Source organism: Hyperolius riggenbachi, chromosome 11 (assembly GCF_040937935.1).
Source record: "Hyperolius riggenbachi isolate aHypRig1 chromosome 11, aHypRig1.pri, whole genome shotgun sequence".
NCBI classification, from domain to species: domain Eukaryota; kingdom Metazoa; phylum Chordata; class Amphibia; order Anura; family Hyperoliidae; genus Hyperolius; species Hyperolius riggenbachi.
Window position 1 is genome coordinate 135,042,480 of NC_090656.1, and position 26,107 is coordinate 135,068,586.

The following is a 26,107-nucleotide window of genomic DNA, read 5'->3' on the forward strand; positions in this document are numbered from 1 at the left end:
GAAGGATGGGGAAGCCTCTGAACTATTCACTTTCTTAAACTGACTTTAGATTTCCTTAAGAGATCATTTATCTATGATGCAAATTCTGATACAGTAGTTCCTTCCTCTACATGGAAACTAATGTAAGTCGTTGAAGGTGGATGTGCTTTTGCAAAATAAGCAGCAATGCAAGTAACGTCTATACTTCAAATACAACCCATCAAACATATTACAGTAAGGCCATGTTGGAAAGCATCAATGCTTCCTTGTTAACTGGTTTTCAGTGGTCAGTGCTTTCAGAATGAAGTCATAAATTTATGTTCTCCTGGGTCCAAAGCTACATGAAATGTCTGTCTTCATCTCAAACACTAGCGTCTGCTGTGGAAAATTCACTTAACACCAACAGAATGTTGTAGAACAAATAAGGAGTAACATTTTCTGTTAGTCAAACATACATACACCAGGAGTGTACAATGGCTCACAGGATAGCTCATGTTTTATTAAAATTTCTGACCTCAGTGTAATAATACCCAAGACAGGAGGTGTCATTTTATCAACTATATAAATCTAACACTTCATATCTGAATTGCATGGCTCTTACACATCACTGTGTTTTCACAAAATCAGTCCAGTTTATTTAAAGCTGTGTTATAAGAATATATTTATTAAGTTGTCTTAGACTTCCCCTCCTGAAAAGTGAAGATTTTTCTTGTGGAGGCATTTAAGAAGACAAGTGTGGAAGACTCTGCAGGAGACAAGTGAAAGCAGTGCAGTCTTTATTCCCCTCTCCGTTTGGATGGTGGGATTAGATGTGAAGGTAGCTCGGCCGGTAACTCATGCCCTTCTAACTTTACTTTTATTAAATGATTTGCTAAGGCAAATTCGTCATCATCCAGAAGGCCATCATGGTCCACATCTGCCAGCTTCCAGATTTTGCCCAACACTGTGTTGGGGAGTTTGGATTTCACCATTTCCTTCTTTGCACTAGCACCAGTAATCTTTCCATTCACAGGTGAGAGAGTGTAGAAGATTTCATCATATGTTGGTTTATCCTTGGCTACGACCCATTCAAGATCATCAATGCCTTCTCCAGCTCCTTCACCATAACCATGGCCAAAAGGACCGTTCATGGTTCCTTCAAATGCACCACCTTTCACCACTTGATTTGTCATCTGAGATTCTTCTTGTCGAACCATTACCATAAGTCGTGCAATATCATTTGCTAACATATCATCTACTGTTTCCAGCAATTTTGGTTTCAGGGCCTGGAACTTGGAAAAGTCTTGTGTCATTAGAATTTCCTGAAAAACACAAGACACAAAGTTCACTTTTTTCTGCATTTAAAAAGAATGCTACTGTGTAATTTTAGTATTTTATTTGTATTGTAACATTTTGCTGCAACTTTGAGCACCTTTATACTTCTGTGCATTAAGCATGCCTTTAAAGGGTACCTGAAGCGATCGGTATATGGAGGTTGCCATATTTATTTTTATACAATACCAGTTGCCTGGCATCCTGGTCATCTTTCTGGTCAGTAGTGTCTGAATCACACATAAGAACGCAGCTAATTATGTCAGAAACCTCTGATCTGCATGCTTGTTCAGTGTGTATGGCAAAAAGTATTAGAGGCAGAGGATCAGTAGGACAGCCAGGCAACTAGTATTGTTTAAAACAGGGGTCTCAAACTCAATTTACCTGGGGGCCGCAGGAGGCAAAGTCAGGGCCTGTTTCCACTACACGCAGATTCTGCATGCAGAAAACTGACTCCAATGAATGTCTATGGGCCTGTTTCCACTAAACGCGATTTTTCCGATGCAGATTTCCCATAGGCATTCATTGGAGTCAGTTTTCTGCATGCAGAATCTGCGTGTAGTGGAAACAGGCCCTCAGGATGAGGCTTGGCCGCATAAGGAATTTCACAATCGCGGCGCATCGCCGCCTCTTCACAGAGGGGCGGGGAGAGGCGGCGATCCGTGCAGCGATTGATGTCAGGAGGGGCAGAGCTGAAGCTGAAAGCTCTGCCCCTTCCAGGAAACGCCGGTGGATTGCCCCCCGGGCGATTTGGGGGCTCTGCAGCCCTCGTTTAGTGGCGGGGATGCGGCGGATTACTTGGGAGCACTGAAGCGAACTATAAGAAAGCTTTTGCCGGCGAGGGCCACAAAATATTGTATCGAGGGCCGCAAATGGCCCGCGAGTCTGGGACCCCTGGTTTAAAAGGAATATATATATATATATATATATATATATATATATATATATATATATATATATATATATATATATATATAACCTTTGCAAGCGATTTGTTTTTCCCTTATTTGCATAATGATATATGCCAACATATTAACCAATTTATCTACCACTACAGTATATCTACATCCTCTGTGCCATCTACGTCACGAGGACGTAGATAAGGTCTTGTAGGTGAGGCACAGCTGTGCACATTTGGGCTTGCCCCTGTGCAAACCTCCGGCACTATCTGATGCAACACTAATTGGTGAAAGGGTATATATGTTCCCTGAGCAAATAGGATTAATTTTTACCTTTAAAAATACTTTTATTTTCTCAGTTCACAGTGAAAAATACACACTGTAGCATTATTTCAGAATCAAATCTGTTCACTATAAGTTATGGCAAGAACATTATCTAGGTTTTGTGATGAACAGTAGAAATAGCCAAACAAAATGTGTGTTTATCTGCAGTAGACCTTTTTATTTTTAAACTTTTTTTCTATTTGTCCTTTTTTCCACTAAAATGCATAGAAAACAAAAACAAAAGAGGGAAAACAAATGACATAAAAGCCTAGTTTGTCTTTAAAAAAAAAAAAATATATATATATATATTTCATTTAGGTATCTTAAGTAGGAATAAAGTTATTACTGATTAAATACGGACATGGCTAAAATGTAAAAACTGCTCTAGTCCATAAGGGGGAAACAAGGTCTGGATGCAAAGTAGTTAAACTACAGTGCCTTTACAAGTTATGAAGCTTAGCATTTATTAATTTGTCAGTATAAAATACAGGAAACACACGTAAAAATATTAGATAGCGTTGTCAAGTACACAAAACACGCACATGTGGCATGAGCCACGCACCACCATGTATCATATTTACCAATAAAAGGGGATTCCCAGATAGGTTGAAAAACAGATTGCCCTTATTATGGAAGTATAGCTCAAAGCCTTTCAAACCAGCAACCAGTCCGTATCCAACTAGGAATGACTGGGAATATGGACAGCAGGTGGCCCTTCGTCATGGTGCATTGCTATACCTCTATAACAGGAATCCATTTTTTCAACCTATCTAGTGATCCTCCATCACTGGCACATGGCGTAGGGTGGGGGGCTGCAATGCAGCGTGAGCGTGTTTTGTGCAATTGACAACAGTTTCATTTATAACATGAAATTTCCTGTATTTTTACTGACTAATAATTATTAAACAATATGCTTTAGGGCTCTTTCACATTAGGGCAGATTTTCTGCGTTTCAACGCAAAGGGTAAAGTTTGCGTTACCCAAGGTGAAATGAAAGTCCATAGACTTTCATTTTAGCTTTCACATATAACGCAGCCTTTTTGTGCGTTGCGTTACACTGCACCCAGGCTCAGTTTTTCGGCCGACGCTAGCTTTCTGCGTTACAATGTTAGTCAATGTAAAACGCACACTATGCGCGTTTTTAATCCGTTAACGCAGGCAATCAGTCCCAGAATGCAACAGAGGAACAATGTAGAAAGTTGAAAACTAAAAGAAAAAAAAATTACCTGCGTTTTTCTATGTGCAGTACGGATTGAAAACGGATTAAAAACGCACACTCACTGCAGTGCAACGCATATCAAAACGCATTAAAACGCATACAACAAAACGTATGCTTTGAGCGTTCAACGCAAGCTCTGATGTGAAAGAGCCCTTATAACTTGTATAGGCACTGTAGTTGAATTTTTTTTGGTTAATAAGGTATGCTTTTTTTTTAGTGAATTAACACTTTGGGCTTGATTCACAAAGCGGTGCAAACTGTTTAGCACGGGAGTGCTAAACAGTTAGCACGTGAAGTGCTTTTCGTGGACTTTTGCGCGCGTAATTTGCCGCGATTTGCATGAATCGCAGACTTTTGCGCGCGCAAAAGTCCGCGATCACGCAAAAGTCCACGAAAGGCACTTCACGTGCTAACTGTTTAGCACTCCCGTGCTAAACAGTTTGCACTGCTTTGTGAATCAAGCCCTTTAAATACTGATCAATGTGTGGTGATAAGTTTTCACTTGCCTTATTATCACTAACACGATCTTAGTAAATTGTGGCCAATGCAAATTGCCTGGTGGTTCTGCTCATCATTATGCCTCGAATACTCTTGGCCATAGACCCTGAACAAGCATATAGCTCAGGTGCTCTGACTAGATTAGCTGCATTGATTGGTTCAGTTGTGTCATTCAGACACTACAGCAGCCAAAGATCAGCTGGACTGCCAGGCAACTGGTATTGTTTAAAAGGAAAAACAGCCTCCATATCCCTCTCACTTCAGGTTCCTGGTGGAATGTACACACTAAAACCAGAGCAATGTGCACCTAGGTCAGACAACCAGACTGGGATGTGATTAACAGAGGCCTTGGCAGCAGGTAATATCCAGCATATGGGTACAATGTCTGATGATTCAAGGTCCTGGGAACCTCTATTAAACATTTCATTTTAGTCTGATTTTTCCCAGCCATAGCGGTCATATATATCTCCTATTAAGCAATGCCAGATGCTCGGCTGACTTGTAGGTCTTTTTTTTTTTTACTTTAGCAGGATCTGAATCACAAGCCTGAAACAACCATGCAGTGTGGTCAGCCTATAGTCAGAGCACCTAATCTGTATACTTGTTCTGGGACAGCGGCTTAAAGAGACTCTGTAACAACAAAAAGATCCCCTGGGGGGTACTCACCTCGGGTGGGGGAAGCCTCAGGATCCTAATGAGGCTTCCCACGCCGTCCTCTGTCCCACGGAGGTCTCGCTGCAGCCCTCCGAACAGCCGGCGACTGTGCCGACTGTTCAATTCAATATTTACCTTTGCAGGCTCCAGCGGGGGCGCTGTGGCTGCTTTCGCTCCGAAGGAGGCGGAAATACCCGATCTCAGTCGGGTCCGCTCTACTGCGCAGGCGCCGGAGACTTGCGCCTGCGCAGTAGAGCGGACCCGACGGCGATCGGGTATTTCCGCCTCCTTCGGAGCGAAAGCAGCCAGAGCGCCTGCGCAGGAGCCTGCAAAGGTAAATATTACGTCACCGCTGCACGGAGGGCTACAGCGAGACCCCCGAGGGACGCAGGACGGCGTGGGAAGCCTCATTAGGATCCTGAGGCTTCCCCCACCCGAGGTGAGTACCCCCCAGGGGCCGTTTTTTCGTTACAGTTCCTCTTTAAAGCCTTAAAAGCGCAGGATCAGTGAGGCATGTAGGCAATTATCACGGTTTAAAAAAGTAAATGAACATGACAGCCTCCATATCCCTCTCACTACAAGGTCACTTTTGTAAGTCAAACATCAATTCACCAATTTGTAAAAACACACAGAGTATACACATATTGGTCGGATACCCAAACCTATACAATGGAACCATCACTTTAACAAAATTGATATAAAGGTGGATTGAAAGCTTATGAAGAACTTTGTTACACGTTTGTCTCCAATTTTCAAGGTAAGTGCAGGGCTGTGGAGTCGGAGTAATTTTGGGCACCTGGAGTCGGAGTCGTTTCTTTCATAAACTAAGGAGTCGGAGTCAGATGATTTTTGTACAAAATAGTAAGTATTAGACTAAGGAGTGGGAGTCGAGGAGTCGGAGATGGAGCCATTTTGGGTACCCGGAGTCAGAGTCGTGGTGTCATAAACTGAGGAGTCGGAAGATTTTTGTACAGACACCACAGCCCTGGGTAAGTGGTCTGAGGCCAGAGAAAGCACTGCATTACCTGCATTTTCTTAAGGCTGGGGAAGTCTCCTGGAGAGATTTGGTGCTCCTTCTCAATTTTCATATAGATTTCAGCAAGGTTATTTATAAGCTCCTTCTTCTTATTGTCCTTCCCAAACATATTTGGCATTTCTTTTTTTAATGAACTGATAATATAGGCATGAACCTGAGTAATAAAAAGGAAAATAAAATGGTGAATATGTCTTTAAAAAGGAACTCCAGTGATATATAGCAAGATGTAGTAAATGATTCAGGATGCCCACTTTTATGGCAATTATCCTGGTTTCAACATCAACAAGACTTCCTGGATCTCTATATTGCTGTAAATTGGTATATAGCCCTGCCCTCCTAGTGATGTCACAGCCTATGCTGTTTATTATGCATAATTATTCTGCCAGTGCACTCTGAAAGACCAGGTGTTATTCCTGCTGGCTTTGGAACACACAACAAACAAACATTCTGCAGAGGTGCACCTGACAGGACTAAATATGCCGCCACCTGTGATAAATTTCAGAATCTAAATTGGGGTGAGGAAAGATTTTACAATGGGCAAACACTGAATAAATCATTTATAAAGTAACATTGTAAACATTTTCTTCATTACATTATATTCCAGTGTTCTCCCTAGGCTCTTTTAGTCGGGTGCTCCACCCGGCTAGATTTGGTGACCACCCGGCTGTCATCGGCTCACCTCCTCACCACCTCCTATGCAGTAAGTAGAGTTGCACTGCATTTTCATCTCGCCCCACCCGGCTACTTTTTCCTGCCACCCGGCTACTATTTCATGCCACCCGGCTGGAAATAAATTCTGGGGAGAACACTGTATTCAGTAAAGTTTCGCTTACTGAGGTGTACAGATATTAATAGCCTGCAACCATAATGATCAAGGGCACCAAATGCAACAAAATTGCCCAAATTCCCCAATATAAATGTGCCCATTAAGGACCAAGTTCCAAATAGTATTGTAGTATATGTTAGAAGCTTTTCCCACATGCCATTAAAACAAAAATCATTGCATCCTGTATACCTACAAAAAAAGCACTGTAAAGCCCCATTCACACTTGAGCGGGAATCACGCAATTCCCGTTTAGCACAAAGCGCTATTGGTTTTTAAAAACTGCTAGCCCATGTAAGTCTATGGCAGTGTTCTCTCTGCCACCTTTGCGGGTAGCGTCAACAGCAAACGCGTAACATGCAGTGTTTTGCTGGCGATTCGCAATTGGCATGCATAGCACCGCTAATCGCGATCGCTCCCAAAACACTGCAGTGTCCAGTGATTTTTCCGTGTTAATCGGGGAAAAATCACTCCCGCAAAACGCTAGCGGTAATCGCCGGTGTTTTGCGCTTTTAGGTGTGAATGGGGCCTAAGGACTCGTTCAAACTAGAGGCACTTTTTGGATTTTTTTTTTTAAGCAGAAGCGATTTTTACAAAATCGTCCTAAAAGCGCTTACACTATACTTTACAATGAGATAGTTCTCATTGGGGTGTTCCGTTTGCTTGCTGCTGACAAAAGCGCTGCATGTACCATTTTTAGGGCGATTTGCCCTGAATGGAAGGTATAGGGAAATCACAAAGCGCTTGAAAAAGCGCATTGTATAGCGAATTCCCCAGCGCTTTAAATAGAACCCGAGGTGTGTTTAAAGAATGTTATCTGCATACAGAGGCTGGATCTGCCTATACAGCCCAGCCTCTGTTGCTATCCCAAACCCCACTAAGGTCCCCCTGCACTCTGCAATCCCTCATAAATCACAGCCGTGTTGTGAGGCTGTGTTTACATCTGTAGTGTCAGTCTCAGCTGCTTCCCCGCCTCCTGCATAGCTCCGGTCCCTGCCCCCGTCCCTTCCCTCCAATCAGCAGGGAGGGAAGGGATGCAGGCGGGGACTGGAGTACTGCAGGAGGCGGGGAGAGCAGCAGACAGCGTGGCTGTGATTTATGAGGGATTGCAGAGTGCAGGGGGACCTTAGGGGGGTTTGGGATAGCAACAGAGGCTGGGCTGTATAGGCAGATCCAGCCTCTGTATGCAGATAATATTCTTCAAACCCACCTCGGGTTCTCTTTAAGAATTGTATTTATTAATTCCCGGGGAAAAAGTAAACACTTCCTGACTGACAGAGTGCTTTAAATAATTACTCTGCTAAAGCGCTTATAACAGCGCTGATAAAACGCAGAGTGAATTGGGGAAAAAAAAAAAAAAAAAAAAAAAAAAAAAAAAAAAAAAAAAAAAAAAAAAAAAAAAAATCGCTCAGCGTGGACGAGAGCGTGACGCAATATGAACGAGGCCTTAGTATAATTTTCAGCTAATAAAAAAAAGGCAAAAAAAATATCACATACAGTGGGGTCTCAGTTATCTGCCACAGGCAGGTATTGCCTGATACCAGATATGTTATTTCCAGTTGACACACACAGAGCAACCCACAGCAGAAAAAATGACTTACAAGAGCTCTGAGAGCCCATCCTCTTCACTTCCTGTATCCTCTTCTCTGTACGGCTCCTGATGCAGGTTAGGTGACACTTTGGGAGGCATACTATGATACAGCAGAGCAACAGGCAGCTGAAGAGGATTGGCACCCAGAGCTCTTGTAAGTGGTTTCCATTCCACACTGCTCTGCATAATGTGAAAAGCACGCCTTTTAACTCACCCAGTTTACTGCCGGTCAGTAGAGTCCCGGTTAATACTGGACTGTACTGTATAAAAAAGGTTTTATTTAAATATGAGCACACATGGGATGCAGTGATTCACAGGGGGAGGGAGGCTGGTCAGTGTACTGAATACTAAATACACCACCTTTGACATAGGAGATCAGGACTCAAATCCTGGCTGCATCCAGTTACCCATTTAGAAAGGAGTCTTTGCACAAGTCTCCTTATTGCTCTGTGGTGGCCAAGTACTGAACATGCCCTCAAGCTCTAAGTCAGACAGGAAAAAAGCACTATACAACTGAACCTTATTATTATTTTCTTCTCTGTCAGATTGGGCATCCTTTAAAGGACAACCGAGGTGACACGTGACATGATGAAATAGACATGTGTATGTACGGTGTTTTTTTTTTCTTTCTCTGCCTGAAAGAGTTAAACATCAGGTATGCAAGTGACAGTTTCTGTCCGGGTCGGGACTGGGTCAGACAATAGCGTAACCCTAACTGATAAGTAATTGCAGCCATAAAACACTTTCCTGTCAGTATATGACTTCTGAAAGCAGAAGAGAGATAAAAAGGATCAATAATTCATAGATTTGAGCTCTGGCATACTTTAATGAAGGTGTCATTGAAAAGAGACAATGAAACAGTAAAAACTTAAAAATTATATTTAAATATAAAATAAAACTGTGGGATAGCTAAAAAAAAAAAAAAAAAAAAAAGTAATTTTTAGAAGGAGGATAGATACAATTGTTTTTCTCATCAGTATATTTTCACCTCGGATGTCCTTTAACATACTTCTGACAAAAGGGCATCAAGGTGTGTAATTAAGGTATGATAGCAGCTTGTTCTCCTGGTCACAGCTTCACCGCCTTATGTGCCCCAACTCTTAAATGACCACTATTGCGAAGATTGTAAAAGTAACAGTACAGAAACATTTCTTCCAGAGTAAAATGAGCCATAAATTACTTTTCCCCTATGTTGCATGTCGCTTATAGTAGGTAGTAGAAATATGACAGAACCAACAGGTTTTGGACTAGTTTATATCTTCATGGGGGATTCTTAGTGTAGAAATGTAATTTGTTGGTTGCTATGGGCAACAACACACCTTCGGCTCAGCACCAGCAGCTTAGCATATAGCTGCACACAGCGATACGACATTTCCACAGCTGACATATATCTCATCTCAAAAGTGGCTTCCAAAACGTCTCAGCTATAAGGAATTTATTTGGCAAATAAAGTCATACAGGTGTGTTCATCAGCAATCTTATCTTATCTTCATTACCTCAGCAAAGCAATGAAGTTGTAGTAGGCCATCATAAGCGTTTCATGGCATCTTGAACTAGTCCTTATGATTAGCCCAGGCTTTCTCTTACGAACATCTATGCTATGTTGCACTAAGACAGCACACTTAGGCCTATGTACAGCATACAGACAGATGACACGAATTTATAAGCTAGAAGAGCCTAGCAGTATAACTCGAAGTAAAAAGCGTAATTTCTACGAGACCATCCATTGCTTATAAACAGCCAATCAGGGTTAACCCTGGTGTCCACCCCTAGTGGGTGGAGTCCGCTGTCAATCATATACTCAGCCTGCCATAGGCTGGCCGGAGCATATGATGAATGACCAGCACAATCTTTACTGCGCATGCACCTGTTCCCTTATTGTTAGGAAAGCATTTTTCTGTTCACCGGCCATGGTCTACCTCTAGGAAATATGAAAGTACATTTTATGTTTATCCCGCTGCCGCCTGGATGCCGGTACATCTTGAGCTGATACCACGCTCCGGCCTTGTGGAAGACACACAAAATGTTCTACTGAACATTATGCTTCTTGCAATGTCTCCATTTCTTTGGAAGAGAAATTCTCCTTAAAGGAGTTATCAGGCGTCCCGGTCCCCGGCAATGATGTCAGGCCGACCTGGAGGTTGGCCTGTACTGCGCCTGCGCGAGCGGCGTTGTCAATCACCGTCACGTGCACCGGAGCGTACTGCGCAGACGCAGTAGTTCTGCGCCCGCGCAGTACGCTTCGGTCCACGTGGCGGTAATTGACAGGTGGTCGGCCCGACGTCATCGATGGGGACCGGGATGCAGCGGCGGCGAACAGCTGACGGCGGAGATGCAGCAAAGGACATGCTGGGAGCTTGGGGCTGGAGGAAGCCCCGGGTAAGTAGCACTGATTTTCTTTTAAAATGTCTTGATAACTCCTTTAAAGAAATACTCAGCATATCAAGTCTTTTTACTAAAACCAGTTATCTAAAGTAACTGAGGGCAAAGAATTCAAGCATATCATCCTTGAATTCCAAAAACTCAGCATTGTCTTTATTCTTTATAATGACACTTCCTGAAAATAATTTATACAAAGATGCTGGGCAGTCTCCCTGCTTGCTGCACGCTTTTTCTGAAAGTTGAAAAGAAATGCCGCCATTCACTAAGTGCTTTTGAAAATAAAGAAACCCCTGAGAGTCCCCCATGAGGGGATGGGCTAGTCCAAAACCTGGCGGTTCTGTCCGTTTACTACTGCCTACTGTAAGTGACAGCAACATAGGAGAAAAGTAATTTATGGCTCATTTTACTCTGTAAGAAACGTACTTATCTGTAAGAATTTACATTGTATTTTAAATTTTACGATTTTTGGGATAGCAGTCCTTTAAGCCAGCAATGCAGGTTCCAGCACCAACTTAAACTGACAGCACCAACAGGTTTTGGACTAGTCCATGTCCTCATGGGGGATTATTAGGGTTTTCTTTGTTTTAAAAAGCATTCCCTGAATGAAAGTTGCTCAGTCCAGCTGCCAAAATAGTGCGCAAGTGAGTAAGGAGACTGGCTGCTATTTTACTATTTTGCCACTTGGCCTTAGCAACTGCTGTTTAAGAAACACTTTTGAAAAACAACAAGAACCCTGAGAATCTCCCATGAGGAGAAGGATTAGTCAAAAACTGGTCAGTTCTGTCATTTTAACTGCTTAATTTTTTCGCTATAGTGGCCCTTTAAGAACTTGGTAAGCATAGTTGAGAAAATCTAAGAGCAGAAAAACAGTAGTCGGTAATGTCAGATTTCTACTACTTACTGTAGGTGACAGCAACATAGGAAAAAAGTAATTTATGGCTCATTTTACTAAGGGAGAAATGTACTTATTTGTATGCGTTTTAAATTTTGAGATTTTCGTGGCAGTTCCTCTTTAAACATGCCATTGCAAGATGCAATTTCCTACTATTCTATTAGTTACATACAAAAAATGTTAGTACTCCTTATCTCACCTTGGCCAATCTAGCCCTTTTGATGAGGTCATTAAGCTTGCGAAGTGCGGCATTCCTAGGTAGTGACTGAATGTCCTTGAACAAGTCTTGTTCCTCTGCTTCAAACAATTTACGATTGTCTGGTATGAGCAGTGGATGGGACCAGAAAGAACCGATGTATACTCGCACCACCTCTGGAGTGTTGATGATTTTTCCCAGTGACCACATGAGGGCCCCATATACTCTCATAAGTTGCTGGGTTTCAATCTGATCTGCCTTGTTGAGCACAACACGGATTTTATCTTCATGGTTTTTCAGAGCTTTGATGACTTCAGAAAACTCGTCTGATATGTCCAGTTTGTGGGCATCAAAAAGCAGAATAATACGATCCACGCGCTCTGCAAACCACTCTAGGACTGCAGCAAAGTCATAACCTGTGAGAAAAGAAAAAGAGATTTGTACATTACACAGAAATAGAACACACTTGCTTCTTATCTTACCGAATAAGGCATAACAGTGTGCAATAACTGTATGCAAAACATCATGCAATTCCTTGCAATCTGATGGCACTTTTACAATAGCTAATTTAAAGCTTATGTAATACCATATTTGAAAAAAAAAAAAATCTATAGCCAGATTCTCACATATACAATTGATACTAAACTGAATACTTACTGTGGGATGCGAAAGTTTGGGCAACCTTGTTAATTGTCATTTGTTGTTGTTTTGATAAAAATGGCAGTTAAATTCATCATATAGGAGAGACACACAGTGATATTTGAGAAGTGAAATGAAGTTTATTGGATTTACAGAAAGTGTGCAATAATTGTTTAAACAAAATTAGGCAGGTGCATAAATATGGGCACCACAAAAAAGAAATATAATCAATAATTTAGTAGATCCTCCTTTTATGCAGAAATTACAGCCTCTAAACGCTTCCTGTAGGTTCCAATGAGAGTCTGGATTGTGGTTAAAGGTATTTTGGACCATTCCTCTTTACAAAACATCTCTAGTTCATTCAGGTTTCATGGCTTCCGAGCATGGACAGCTCTCTTTAACTCCACCAAAGATTTTCAATTATATTCAGGTCTGGGGACGGAGATAGCCATTCCAGAACGTTGTACTTGTTGCTCTGCAAGAAAGCCTTAGTGGATTTTGAGCAGTGTTTAAGGTCGTTGTCTTGTTGAAAGATCCAGCCCCGATGCAGCTCCAGCTTTTTCACAGATTCCTGAATTCTGGTCTCCAGAATCTGCTGATACTGAGTGGAATCCATGCGTCCCTCAACTTTGACAAGATTCCCAGTCCCTGCACTGGCCATGCAGCCCCACAGCATGATGGAACCACACCATATTTTACTGTAGGAAGCAGGAGTTTTTCTTGGAATGCTGTGTTGTTTTTCCTCCCTGCATATGCCCTTTGTTATGCCCAAATAACTCAATTTTCTTTTCATCAGTCCACAGCACCTTATTCCAAAATGAAGCTGGCTTGTCCAAATGTGCTTTAGCATACCTCAAGCGGCTCCGTTTGTGCTGTAGGCGGAGATAAGGCTTCCTCTGCATCACTCTCACATACAGCATCGCCTTGTGTAAAGTGCGCCGAATGGTTGAACGATGCACAGTGACTCCCATCTGCAGCAAGATTATGTTGTAGGTCTTTGGTGCTGGTCTGTGGGTTGACTGACTGTTCTCACCTTTCAGCGCTTCTGTTTATCCAAGATTTTTCTTGGTCTGCCACTTCGAGCCTTAACTTGAACGGAGCCTGTGGTCTTCCATTATCTCAATATGTCCCTAACTGTGGAAACAGACAGCTGAAATCTCTGAGACAGCTTTCTGTACCTTTCCCCTAAACCATGATGGTGAACAATCTTTGTCTTCAGGTCATTTGAGAGTTGTTTTGAGACCCCCATGTTGCTACTCTTCAGAGAAAATTAAAAAAAAAAAAAAGGAGGAGGAGGGAAACTTACAATTGACCCCTTAACTTTATTTCACTTCTCAAATATCACTGTGTGTCTCATATATGATATTTAACTGACATTTTTTATCGTAACAACCAACGATTTATACAGGAAAATCATGACGATTAACGGTTGCATCCCACTGTATGCGATTCTGTACAAATGACATCAGTCACAACAAGCCAGTCTTCCGGGAAACACTTCCTATATAAAACTTGGCATACTTCTAAGTTTAATGTTTTTAACTTTCTTTTCACAACTGTTAACATTGTCACCCCTTCTTGCACTGTGAACTTATGTAGGTTTCTAATTATTCCACTCAAGAACAGACTCATGTTTCATGCAGAAACTTTAGAAGAAACACAGTTACTCTCTATAGTGTGTTCATGAAAGAAGATCATCTATTTGACTAACTGAAGCATAACATTATAGCTTGCCTCAGCTGTACCTACCAGAAGCACCTGAGAGGAAAGAGCGTCAGCAGATTCACCCCCCATCCCTTCCTGTTGACACCATAGTCATAGGGCTTGGTTTCTGCAGAAAGTCTTTAGCTCGGTTCACACTGCAATGCAAAGCAGGCATTTTTTTGCCCATTTTGGCAGATTGTAGTGGAATGCAAGAATTGGAGTCATACAGATCCTATTAATACTTGTCAGACACTGAAGCGAAAAAAAAAAATATGATATAGTGAATTGGTTGTGTACCATGAATAATTATTAGAAGATTAGCAGCAAAGAAAATATTCTCATATTTTTATTTTCAGGTATATAGTGTTTTTTCTAACATTGCATCATTCTATAATATGTGCAGATTACACAACACTCAGCATTCAAAATGATTCTTTCAGAGCAGTCTGTGAACTAATGACCTCTCCTCTGGCAGAGAAAAAGTAAATAGTTCAGGAACAGTTGAGATAATAAAAGTCAGAAAACAGCCCTCTCCACGACTTTGAAAGTCGTAGAGATTAATGGCTTTTTTGCATAGAGATAACAACTGGAGTTTCTTAACTCTTCCTGTACTGGAAACAATTAGACTGATTTATCTGATCTTAATGTTTTATTTCTTAGCTGTACTACACATACAAATCATAATATCATATATTTTTAGGTGGGTTTGAAGAATATTATCTGCATACAGAGGCTGGATCTGCCTATACAGCCCAGTCTCTGCTGCTATCCCAAACCCCACTAAGGTCCCCCTGCTCTCTGCAATCCCTCATAAATCACAGCCACGCTGCTGACAAACAGCTTGTCAGAGCTGGTTGTGTTTATCTCTATAGTGTCAGTCTGCTGCTCTCCCCGCCTCCTGCAGAACTCCAGTCCCCGCCTGCATCCCTTCCCTCCCTGCTGATTGGAAGGAAGGGACGGGGGCAGGGACCGGAGCTATGCAGGAGGCGGGGGAGCAGCCGAGACTGACACTACAGATGTAATCACAGCCTCACAGCACGGCTGTGATTTATGAGGGATTGCAGAGTGCAAGGGGACCTTAGTGGGGTTTGGGATAGCAACAGAGGCTGGGCTGTATAGGCAGATCCAGCCTCTGTATGCAGATAACATTCTTTAAACACACCTCGGGTTCTTTAAGTGCAATACTAAAAAAATAAAAAAAAACTGACCTGCACGATTTTTCCAGACAGCAGATTTGTATCTTAACCACTTAAGGACCAGGCCATTTTTACCTGATCTGTGCTGCGTGGGCTCTCCAGCACACAGCACAGATCAGGATAGAGCCAGGGTGACCAGACTTCCCCCCCCCCCCTTCTTTCCCCACTAGGGGGGGGGGGATGTCCTGCTAGGGGGGTCTGATCGCCGCCTATTTTCGCCTTGCGGGGGGGGGGGGGATTTCTTCCCCGCGTCTTTACATTTCGTCTGCGAGCCTCGATCGGAGGCACGCAGTCAGTTCACGGAGACACCCTCCGTCAACTGACATGGAAAGGCAGCTCGAACGAGCGGCCGTTTCCATGTAAAACCACTTAACACCTAGGTCCGCCGATCGGCTGACCGTGGTCGTTAAATTGTTAAGCTACATATCCACTGCAGCGATGCAGGAAGAAGGATCCAGCGACATCCATCAATGAGCGCTGTCCAATCCATTTTCCTGCAAGCAAAATCATGAAATGCTACACAAGATTAACAGATAAGCACGAATGGGAAGTAAGGCGATTGCGTTTATTTGTGTGGAGTGGTCAGGGATCTTAAAGATCGCTCAACCGTGAGAGTCATAATTGTACAACACTTGATGTTCGCCTGATCACGCACCTGTACCCACGTTGCGAGTTTGCAGAAATGATCGCTTGTCGCAAAAAAAAAAATTAAATAAAAATCACTGGAGGAAATCGTGTGGTGGGTTCGGGCCTTTACAGATGTACAAAACCCCATCGGAGCAGGCACTGTACTGTCATCTATGAATGGGCCATTTGTGATCCAGCTCAATATGAACCTATGGGTCAATTTCCATTGTGCTCAGCAAGAGAGTCTTGTGAGACGCGATGCTGGCACAGCTGTGACCCGAGACTTATCAAAATCCCTCTAGGCGTGCCATACACAGCTACAGAGATTCGCACACGTGATGCAGAAAACTGCAACATGCTGTCCGATTCTTCAGATGACAGCCTATTGATTTCAAGAGGCTGCATTTTCCTGTCCGAATCGCATGTGGGGAAACACTGCGAATTCTGCACCTGTGGAAAAGGGCCCTAAAAGCTCCGTACACATGGTAGAGAAAGCTCAGCAAAGAATCATTCTGCACAGTCTTGGCCTAGAATGTAGCACACTTACAGACTCCTCAACAGATCATTAAATGACAAACATTACCGTCTTCTGCAAGAAATTGCTTGCTCATGCGCCACCCCTGCTTGGTTGTAGCTGCTTACTGAGTTTTTTTTTTTTTTTTTTTTATATAAATACATAAAACTTTATGCTGAACCTTTCTAGATGACTTTTGGACCCAGCAGTCATGGTAAATTGCTAATAATTAAATGGTTTTACAAATGCCAACCAGCAGACTGCAGTTCTGGATGCCTTGTGACTGAGTTCCGATGAACCCACAGTAGGCGTTCTAAGCAGTTAAACTTAATTACCCTTTATAGTTCAAGAGTACCAAGTGTGCCCAGAATACTGTGGTTTCATCAGTATCAGCTAACAAATTAAGACAGTGATGAATGATGTGCGGTGACTTGACTAATCCGTAATGAAGGCAGTTTTCACAAGGTGGTTATTTTTAAATTGTGAAGATCATGTTTCAAGATGTCATTAGATCCTGTCTGTAAATAAAGCCAATGACATAAGCTTGTAACTTTCACTTTCATCTGTGAACAATAATGCATTTGATGAGGAAAGATGCCAACCATGAAATAAAATGAAAACAAGCCTATGAAGACTTCACCAGTCTCACTTCAATGCAAGACAGTTTAAATGGCAATGCTACTTTAGTCTACATAACATCGCTATAAGTGATTTGTGTAAGCAAATGCCATTAATAGTGTTTCACCTTCAGTCTACAGCTGCTGTAATTTTCTTTTGTAGGAAACTTGCTGGAAACCATGGCAATAGTATATGGCTTGTTAGATATTCCCATAATATTCAGCTTATAACTCATGTAATGTTAATCATTGAGTTTCCTGCACAGAGGCTCTGAACTGCCAAATCTAATTAAAGTGTAACGGTCAGGCATTATTATTTAGTATTTACATAGCGCCGACATCTTCCGCAGCGCTGTACAGAGTATATAGTCTAGTCACTAACTGTCCCTCAGAGGGGCTCACAATCTAGTCCCTACTATAGTCATATGTCTATGTATGTATCGTGTAGTGTATGTATTGTAGTCTAGGGCCAATTTAGGGGAAGCCAATTAACTTATATGTATGTTTTTGGGATGTGGGAGGAAACCGGAGTGCCCGGAAGAAAAACATGCAGACACGGGGAGAACATACAAACTCCTTGCAGATGTTGACCTGGCTGAGATTCGAATCAGGGACCCAGCGCTGCAAGGCGAGAGCGCTAACCACTACGCCATATAAAATCAATTTTTTATTCTTTAATTTTTTCTGGTAAACAAGTAATACGGATGCTAATCAGGCAATCCAAAAGTTAAAAATCCCTTACTTTTCTTCTCCATAAATCATTCCCCAGTTTCCCTGACCCTTAGGGCCCTTTTCCACTAGCAATCGCCAGCGTTCCCGCTAAACGCTAGCGATTATGATTCAGCAAAGTTCCAAATTTTCCCGGCGATAGCAATCGCGATTTTGCTATGCAATGCACAATCGCGGCAAAAATCACTCCGCAGCAGGATCGCGCTTAAGTAAAAAACGAATCACGGTAGTGGAAATTACCTACCGCGATTCCTATGTTATTAGGCAAATCGTAGTTAGTGGAAAAGGGCACTTAGTTGGTACATCTGCCATCTTACTTTCCCCTCAGACATAACTAATGCAGCCTGATTGGCTGAAGCCTCTTTCCCTGCTGTTTTCCCATCCCACACCTCTGTTCCTTTCTGGTTGGCCAATATTTATCATGCTGAGTCAAATGCACTTTCTACTGCAGAGCTGGGTGAGAGGGCCCTTTTCCACTAGCAATCGCTAGCGTTCACGCTGAACGCTAGCGATTGCTGAATCGCAATTACCGGCGATTCCCCGACGTTCGCGGCCGCGATTTTGCTATGCTATGCACTGCATAGCAAAATCGCGGCAATTATCGCTCCGCCGCGCGTTTGCGTTCCCGGCAAAAACGAATCGCGGTAGTGGAAATGACCTACCGCGATTCCCATGTTAAAAAGCAAACCGTAGCGATTGTAAAATCGCTAGCGGTTTGCGTTTTTGCGATTCAGCCAGCGCAAACGCGCTGGTGGAAAAGGGCCGTAGTGTCTGAAGACTGGGAGGAGGGCGAGTGATGATGCACAGAGTAAGGGAGGAAATTATGTCAGAATTGGCTTCAAGATTGACACAGGCAAAATGGAATATCCTAAGAAGGATTTTCTATTTACTACAGAAAAAAATTACCAAAATCTAAATGTGGACAGTGCAATACATATGTTATGCAAGTAGCGCAAGTATTTATCTACTTATATATGTGTTTTTGTTTTTCTGAGATAGTATGTCTGACAGCTGCTCTTTAAATAGGTACTGGTAAATGGTTACTAGATAGAGTAAATATTAATACTTACAAACCAGGGTTACCATTAGGCAACCACTGTAAAGGCAGGTGGGGAGATTTTCCTGACCCCACTCAGGGATAAGAAGTCGCTCTCTGTAGATGAGAAAAAGGGGTTCAGCCCTCCATCCAGGGTGGACTCAATATTATGCAGGAGAACAGAGGCGCCAAGAGGATAAAAGGAAGCTAAAGGAGCTTAAAAACCAAATTCTTGGTAAATAGAGGAGGTAGTGGTGGACTTCCCTCCTCCAAGTAGATGCACAACGACTGTAGTAAAGACAGTCAATATATTTTATTTATGATGAACTCCAAATATGCAACGCGTTTCGCAGGTTTGATCCCGCTTCATCAGGCAATAACTACGGAGCAATAGCATATGTGGTCAGTAGAAGAGCCAGGCACCTCACCTACTGACCACATATGCTATTGCTCCGTTGTTGCCTGATGAGGCGGGAACGCAATGGACGTTCAGGTAAGTGCCTGTTTTTAAATTTTTGGGAGATGGGTGCGGATGGCCCCCCCCGGCGCCGGCCACGCTTGGGGGGGTCGTCTGCGCTACCCAGCCTCCACCTCCGGGGTGTTGCTGTGGTCCCTAGGCAGTGAGAGAGCCTGGGGCCCCACAGCCCCCCCGGTTGTATGGGGGCAATGGGAAGCCTCCCCGAGGCGCTCCTGGATAGTGCTGTATAGCATGAACTAATTCCCGCAGGGCAACCGCTTCGCGGTATTGGTTTTTGACCCTGCAAAGTTTGGCATGCGAAAGCAGATGCATTTCTGCATGAGCATGTCTCATGATAAGCCATTTTAGCCAGATTTGCACAGCTAGGCTTGAAAGGGTTAAGCTTGGCGTAGAGCACGCATACATTTTCTTGTGATTGAGCATATTTGCATTCTGTCCTTTGGAGGCAGGTGGTGGATGGTTTGCTCTATAAGTGGGCTGTCTGTGCCTGTCCTCCCCCCCCTTCTGGAGTGATGTGTGTGAGCCAGCCCTGAGCCCCACAGCTCGGGGTGACCCATGCGTCACTCCTTTCCCATGCAGTGCCCCGAGTCGATGCGCAGCAGCAGAACGCAATGGACGTTCAGGTAAGTGCCTGTTTTTAAATTTTTGGGAGATGGGTGCGGATGGCCCCCCCCGGCGCCGGCCACGCTTGGGGGGGTCGTCTGCGCTACCCAGCCTCCACCTCCGGGGTGTTGCTGTGGTCCCTAGGCAGTGAGAGAGCCTGGGGCCCCACAGCCCCCCCGGTTGTATGGGGGCAATGGGAAGCCTCCCCGAGGCGCTCCTGGATAGTGCTGTATAGCATGAACTAATTCCCGCAGGGCAACCGCTTCGCGGTATTGGTTTTTGACCCTGCAAAGTTTGGCATGCGAAAGCAGATGCATTTCTGCATGAGCATGTCTCATGATAAGCCATTTTAGCCAGATTTGCACAGCTAGACTTGAAAGGGTTAAGCTTGGCGTAGAGCACGCATACATTTTCTTGTGATTGAGCATATTTGCATTCTGTCCTTTGGAGGCAGGTGGTGGATGGCTTGCTCTATAAGTGGGCTGTCTGTGCCTGTCCTCCCCCCCCTTCTGGAGTGATGTGTGTGAGCCAGCCCTGAGCCCCACAGCTCGGGGTGACCCATGCGTCACTCCTTTCCCATGCAGTGCCCCGAGTCGATGCGCAGCAGCAGAACGCAATGGACGTTCAGGTAAGTGCCTGTTTTTAAATTTTTGGGAGATGGGTGCGGATGGCCCCCCCCGGCGCCGGCCACGCTTGGGGGGGTCGTCTGCGCTACCCAGCCTCCACCTCCGGGGTGTTGCTGTGGTCCCTAGGCAGTGAGAGAGCCTGGGGCCCCACAGCCCCCCCGGTTGTATGGGGGCAATGGGAAGCCTCCCCGAGGCGCTCCTGGATAGTGCTGTATAGCATGAACTAATTCCCGCAGGGCAACCGCTTCGCGGTATTGGTTTTTGACCCTGCAAAGTTTGGCATGCGAAAGCAGATGCATTTCTGCATGAGCATGTCTCATGATAAGCCATTTTAGCCAGATTTGCACAGCTAGACTTGAAAGGGTTAAGCTTGGCGTAGAGCACACATACATTTTCTTGTGATTGAGGCGGGATCAAACCTGCGAAACGCGTTGCATATTTGGAATAAAATATATTGACTGTCTTTACTACAGACGTTGTGCATCTACTTGGAGGAGGCAAGTCCACCACTACCTCTATTTACCAAGAATTTGGTTTTTAAGCTCATTTAGCTTCCTTTTATCCTCTTGGCGCCTCTGTTCTCCTGCATAATAAATGTAAAGTAAAAGAAAGTAAAAACACAATCGAGAGCCCCCAATAGTGTATTATTGATGATAAAGGAATGCCAAGGTAGCAGCAAATAGAAATATACTCACAAGTATGGGTTGATGGGTTCAGGCAACCACTTAAAGCACTTATGGGGATATTAGGCCTGTCCCCACTCAGGATAAAAAGTCGCTCTCTGTAGAAGGAAAGAAGGGGTGTTCACCCATCCACCAGGTGGATAACAATTGCAATCCACTAAATCCAACCACTAAATAGGTAGCAGTGAAAAATATGCAGACTAATACACTTATTTGTAGAGGCTATTCTACTTACCTTAACTAGACCATTGAGTTTTTTTGTTTTTTTTCTAACAGTTTGTATTAAGGAAATGGGTAAGGGGTTAAAAACCCAGCTCTATAGAGATGGGCACATTCCTGCTGATTAGATATGTATGCTTAGTTTTAAAATCTAACTACTATAACCTAAAAATGGGATGTACCAAAAGGATAAAATATGCTAAAATGTTTAAAATATTCGGGTGGCGGCGGTGGACCGGCCACTCAGAAATAGACTCGATGCTGTCGCTTAAGATAAAGACAATTTATTCACATACTCCATGAACAGAACCTGTTCATGGAGTATGTGAATAAATTGTCTTTATCTTAAGCGACAGCATCGAGTCTATTTCTGAGTGGCCGGTCCACCGCCGCCACCCGAATATTTTAAACATTTTAGCATATTTTATCCTTTTGGCGCCTCTGTACATCTACTTGTCAAGATATCCACCCTCAGTGGTTGGAAGAGTGACAAACCCTCCTTTCCTTCTTCAGAGAGCGACATCTTAATCCTGAGTGGGGACAGGTCTAATCTCCCCACCTGCCTATATAGTGGTTGCCTAAACGGTAACCCATGTTTGTAAGTATAATACTTACTCCACACTAATTCTCCCTGATCCAATACATACTACACTATATTGGGCTCTCGGTTTCTCTGTTTTAAAAATGGGATGTGAAGGCTGCCAGAGGTCAATAGTCAAATAGAAATTTCCATTTATAAAGACTGTTTTTTGTTAGCAGCCTTATAAGGAAAACTTTAAGCATGCTTTTTTTTTCTTAACCAGACTACTAGATTCAGCTAATATCAAAAATAGAATGAATTCAGGTTTTAGGAGGTTTTTTTTGAGTTTCTGCAAATGGATTCCAATTTGTATTTGTGGGTGAGAAGAGCTCTTCACCTGGAGCAAATGCAGTAGTAAACATTTTCTTTGAGCAACATGTAAATGTTAGACCACCATCGCTGCGCTGACATCTCTTGCAGTGCTTTATAGAGTATATAGGATATTCACTAACTGTCCTTCAGGGGTGCTCCCAATCTAATCCCTAGCATAGTCATATGCCCTTCGTAGTCTTAAGGCCCATACACACGTCGGATTTTTGCGAACGACCCATCGTTTGAACGTTCCGTCGTTCGCATGTCAAATCTGGCGTGTGTACAGACTATCGTTCGGCGGTGGTATCCACCCGGCGGATCGCTGAAAACCAGTCTTATCACCCGAACGATAGTCTGTACACACGCCGGATTTGACGTGCGAATGACGGAACGTTCAAACGACTGGTCGTTCGCAAAAATCCGACGTGTGTATGGGCCTTTAGGCTTCTCTCCCACCAGGACGTTGCGTTTTAGGGGACGTTATGGTCGCATAACGTGCCCCTAAGACAACGCCTTGTGGTGTTGGAGCAGGACGCTACCAAGAGCCGCGTTAAAAGTAGCTCTTAGTGCGCCTGCTCTGTCGGATGCGCTGCGGAGACCACGTGAGCGGAACTCTCCGCATCATGTGGTCCCGCCAGCCAATCAACGGCCACTCCTGAAAGTAAACACTGCAAGTGCAGTGAATATAAAGTAGCCATGTGCCTGGCAACATAGCGGCCTCTCCCCCCACAAAAAAAAAAAAAAAAAAGCAAAAACACCCATACTGAGCATGTGCAAACAGTCTAACACGGCTTAAGCCGCTAGAACGCACAGTATGCTGCACTTCAAACGAACGTGCAGCGTTACTGTGTAACGCAACGTGGGCACTGTGAACAGCCCATTGCTTTTCATTACTGTTCGGTGGGGTGCGTTACAGGCTGCACTAATGTGCGCCTGTAACGTCTCACTGTGAAAGCAGCCTTAAGGTACATACCAGGAGATGGATTGGAGAACACATGGCGACGCAACCAGATGACCGATCGTTCCCGATCCATCTTCCTACCACGCAAACATACCCCTATTGTGAAATTTCAGAAATCATCACTCCATCCCGCTTTAAGTCTGCGTCGCTGGAAAAATCGAGTTGCGGGTACAAGTCTTTCGTCCAATCTTAGGAGAAAGCCAATTTACTTATCTGTATTTTTTATTTGTTTTTTTTGTGGGGGGAAGGGGGGGGGGAAGAGTTGGGATGTGTAGGTGTTGTGAAGACAGTGTGGACTTCTTCTGCGGGAGAGGAGACCCATCAGTTTTGTTGAGGCAGTGCCAGTCCGCACTGTAGCTCTGCCCAAAAATTTGGAATATGCAATACTAGCAACTGATTTACACCCGCATACGCATTCCCAATTGATGTTGCCCATCAAGGATCAGGACCTGATCCCCTTGGGCGACATCGCTGGGCCAGTCTGCACACACGTGTCAACTGTGTAGCCGATGATGCGTGTTGCTATGGGGCAGGGGGACGGACGGACGGACTAAGAGTGCCGTAAGGGGAGGGGGGAATTGAGCGAATAATACAATAGATGTAAGGAAACAAGTAAAAATAAACATCCTTGAAATTCAGTCCAGGATGGTTCCTTCACTGCAGCAGAGCTAATTTAAACCTTGTGCTCATGATTTTTCTTAGAGTCAACACTTTCAGACATTATCAACCATAATTGATGGTCACATTCAACTGATAAACTCATTAAGCCTCTACAGTAACCAATGTCTTTGTAGGAGACATTTCACATAACCAGAGCCCATTATACTGAAAGTAAAGGGTGACTCAGAAAAATTCAGCTTGTCTGCTTGCAAAGGGTGCTAGTTTACAGGCGGGTGCCGGGCGTCTCATCTGTACTTGAGAGAGAGAGAGAGAGAGAGAGAGAGAGAGAGAGAGAGAGAGAGAGAGAGAGAGAGAGAGAGAGAGAGAGAGCGAGAGAGAAAGAGAAAGAGTTTCCTGGGTTTATTGAAGCTGGTGTCTGCCTTGAATTGCCGCCCTATGAGAATGTTATCTAAGCAAATCCAGATGGACACAGGCTTCAATAAACCTGGGAAGCACGCACAGAGCTTGCCCATTTCGTACCCTTTTTCTATTCTTGTGGTACTTTTATTTTTTTATTTTTGAACTAACAGACATTCCTGATCCCTTCCAGAGTAATGGCAGTATCCCTTTTCAAACACCACATGATTGCACTAAACCCCCTTAGAGCATAGGTAATGTGACTTGTGTTCAACTCAGGCTACCAGTGAACTATGCAGAAGCACCCCTTCTTTTAATCCTGGTATACCATTTTTAGGCCCCATTCACACCTGAGCGTTTTGCTGGCAATTTCGGCAAAACGCTCAAGAGCTAGTGCTTTTGAAAGCGCTAGTTCAATAGAAACCTACGTGCCCGTTCTCACTTGGGCGATTTACATTAATCGCCTGCTAACGCATTTAAAAAAAAATGAGTGAAATGGATATTGAATATTTTGCTTTTATCTACTGTAATATTTTCTTATATGTCAATGCATAGAAACCATTCAGTGAGAAGTTACGCAAAGAATGCAAATATTTTGCATCTATGTATGCACTGTAATAAATGGAGCGTTTTAAAGTGACACTGAAGCAAAATAAAAAAATAAAAAAAATATGATATAATGAATTGGTTGTGTAGTACGGATAATTAATAGAACATTAGTAGCAAAGAAATTAGTCTCGTATTTTTATTTTCAGTTATATAGCTTTTTTTTATAACATTGCATCATTCTGTAATATTTGTAGTTTACACATTACACAGCATTCTAAATTATTTCACAGAGCAGGCTAGTGATCCTTTAAACTCTCCTCTGCAGAAAAAAAACAAAATAAAGTGACAGACTGTTGAGATAATAAGCTTCAGAAGACAGAGCTCTGTGGGACTTTTAAAGTCCCAGAGCTCAATTAAGCTCTTTTGCATACAACTGGAGTTTCTCAACTCTTCCTGTACTGGAAATAATATTAGACTCAAATCTCTGCTGCTAGGGTTTTATTTTTTAGCTGTACTACACATACAAACCATAAGTTTATTTTCACTTCAGATTTCCTTTAAAGGGATACTGTAGGGGGTTGGGGGAAATTGAGTTGAAGTTACCCAGGGCTTCTAATGGTCCCCCCCACAGACATCCTGTGCCCGCTCAGCCACTCCCCAATGCTCCGGCCCCGCCTCTGGTTCACTTCTGGAATTTCACACTTTAAAGTCTGAAAACCACTGCGCCTGCGTTGCCGTGTCCTCACTTCCCCTGATGTTACCAGGAGCGCATGGCGCAGGCACAGACCATACTGGGCCTGCACAGTATGCCAAATAAAGAATCCCCAGCTAAAAGTGTAGTTGCAGTTTGGCTCCTGTACCCCTGTCACAATGTGGGGGAAAGTTACCCTTCAATATGCATAGACACCATTAAATAAAATTGTTAGGGTCACACACTTTCTAAGGTATACCAAACTTACTTTATTGTTGCATAACTACAAATAGCCCCCCATAAATACTCACAATACCATTACATAGATCCCAAACATTTTAAAACCAGCAATTACAGAGCCTTCATAGCTGAATGCATGTAATCAATAAAAGTGATGCAAATACATAGATATAATTTCTCCTGGCCAGGAATAAACTACACCACCATCACATTCGTCCGCGCATACTCCCTCCTTACACACTTGTGCCACAGCTGTTGTAACTGGTGGGGGCCCCCCCGTGT

General features: G+C 43.4%; 1 protein-coding gene across 1 annotated transcript in view; it reads right to left on the reverse strand.

The window, feature by feature from the left end:
- Positions 1 to 623: 623 nt before the first annotated feature.
- The window catches only part of EHD1 (EH domain containing 1), a 104,822-nt gene continuing 79,338 nt past the window's right edge, over positions 624 to 26,107 (reverse strand). Inside the window, exons 3-5 of the mRNA XM_068261223.1 lie at positions 11,808 to 12,220; positions 5,910 to 6,074; positions 624 to 1,280 (exon numbers count right to left, since the gene is read on the reverse strand). Coding sequence (XP_068117324.1) covers positions 756 to 1,280; positions 5,910 to 6,074; positions 11,808 to 12,220 — 1,103 coding nt within the window. The 3' untranslated portion in view covers positions 624 to 755. The remainder of the gene's footprint in view (positions 1,281 to 5,909; positions 6,075 to 11,807; positions 12,221 to 26,107) is intronic.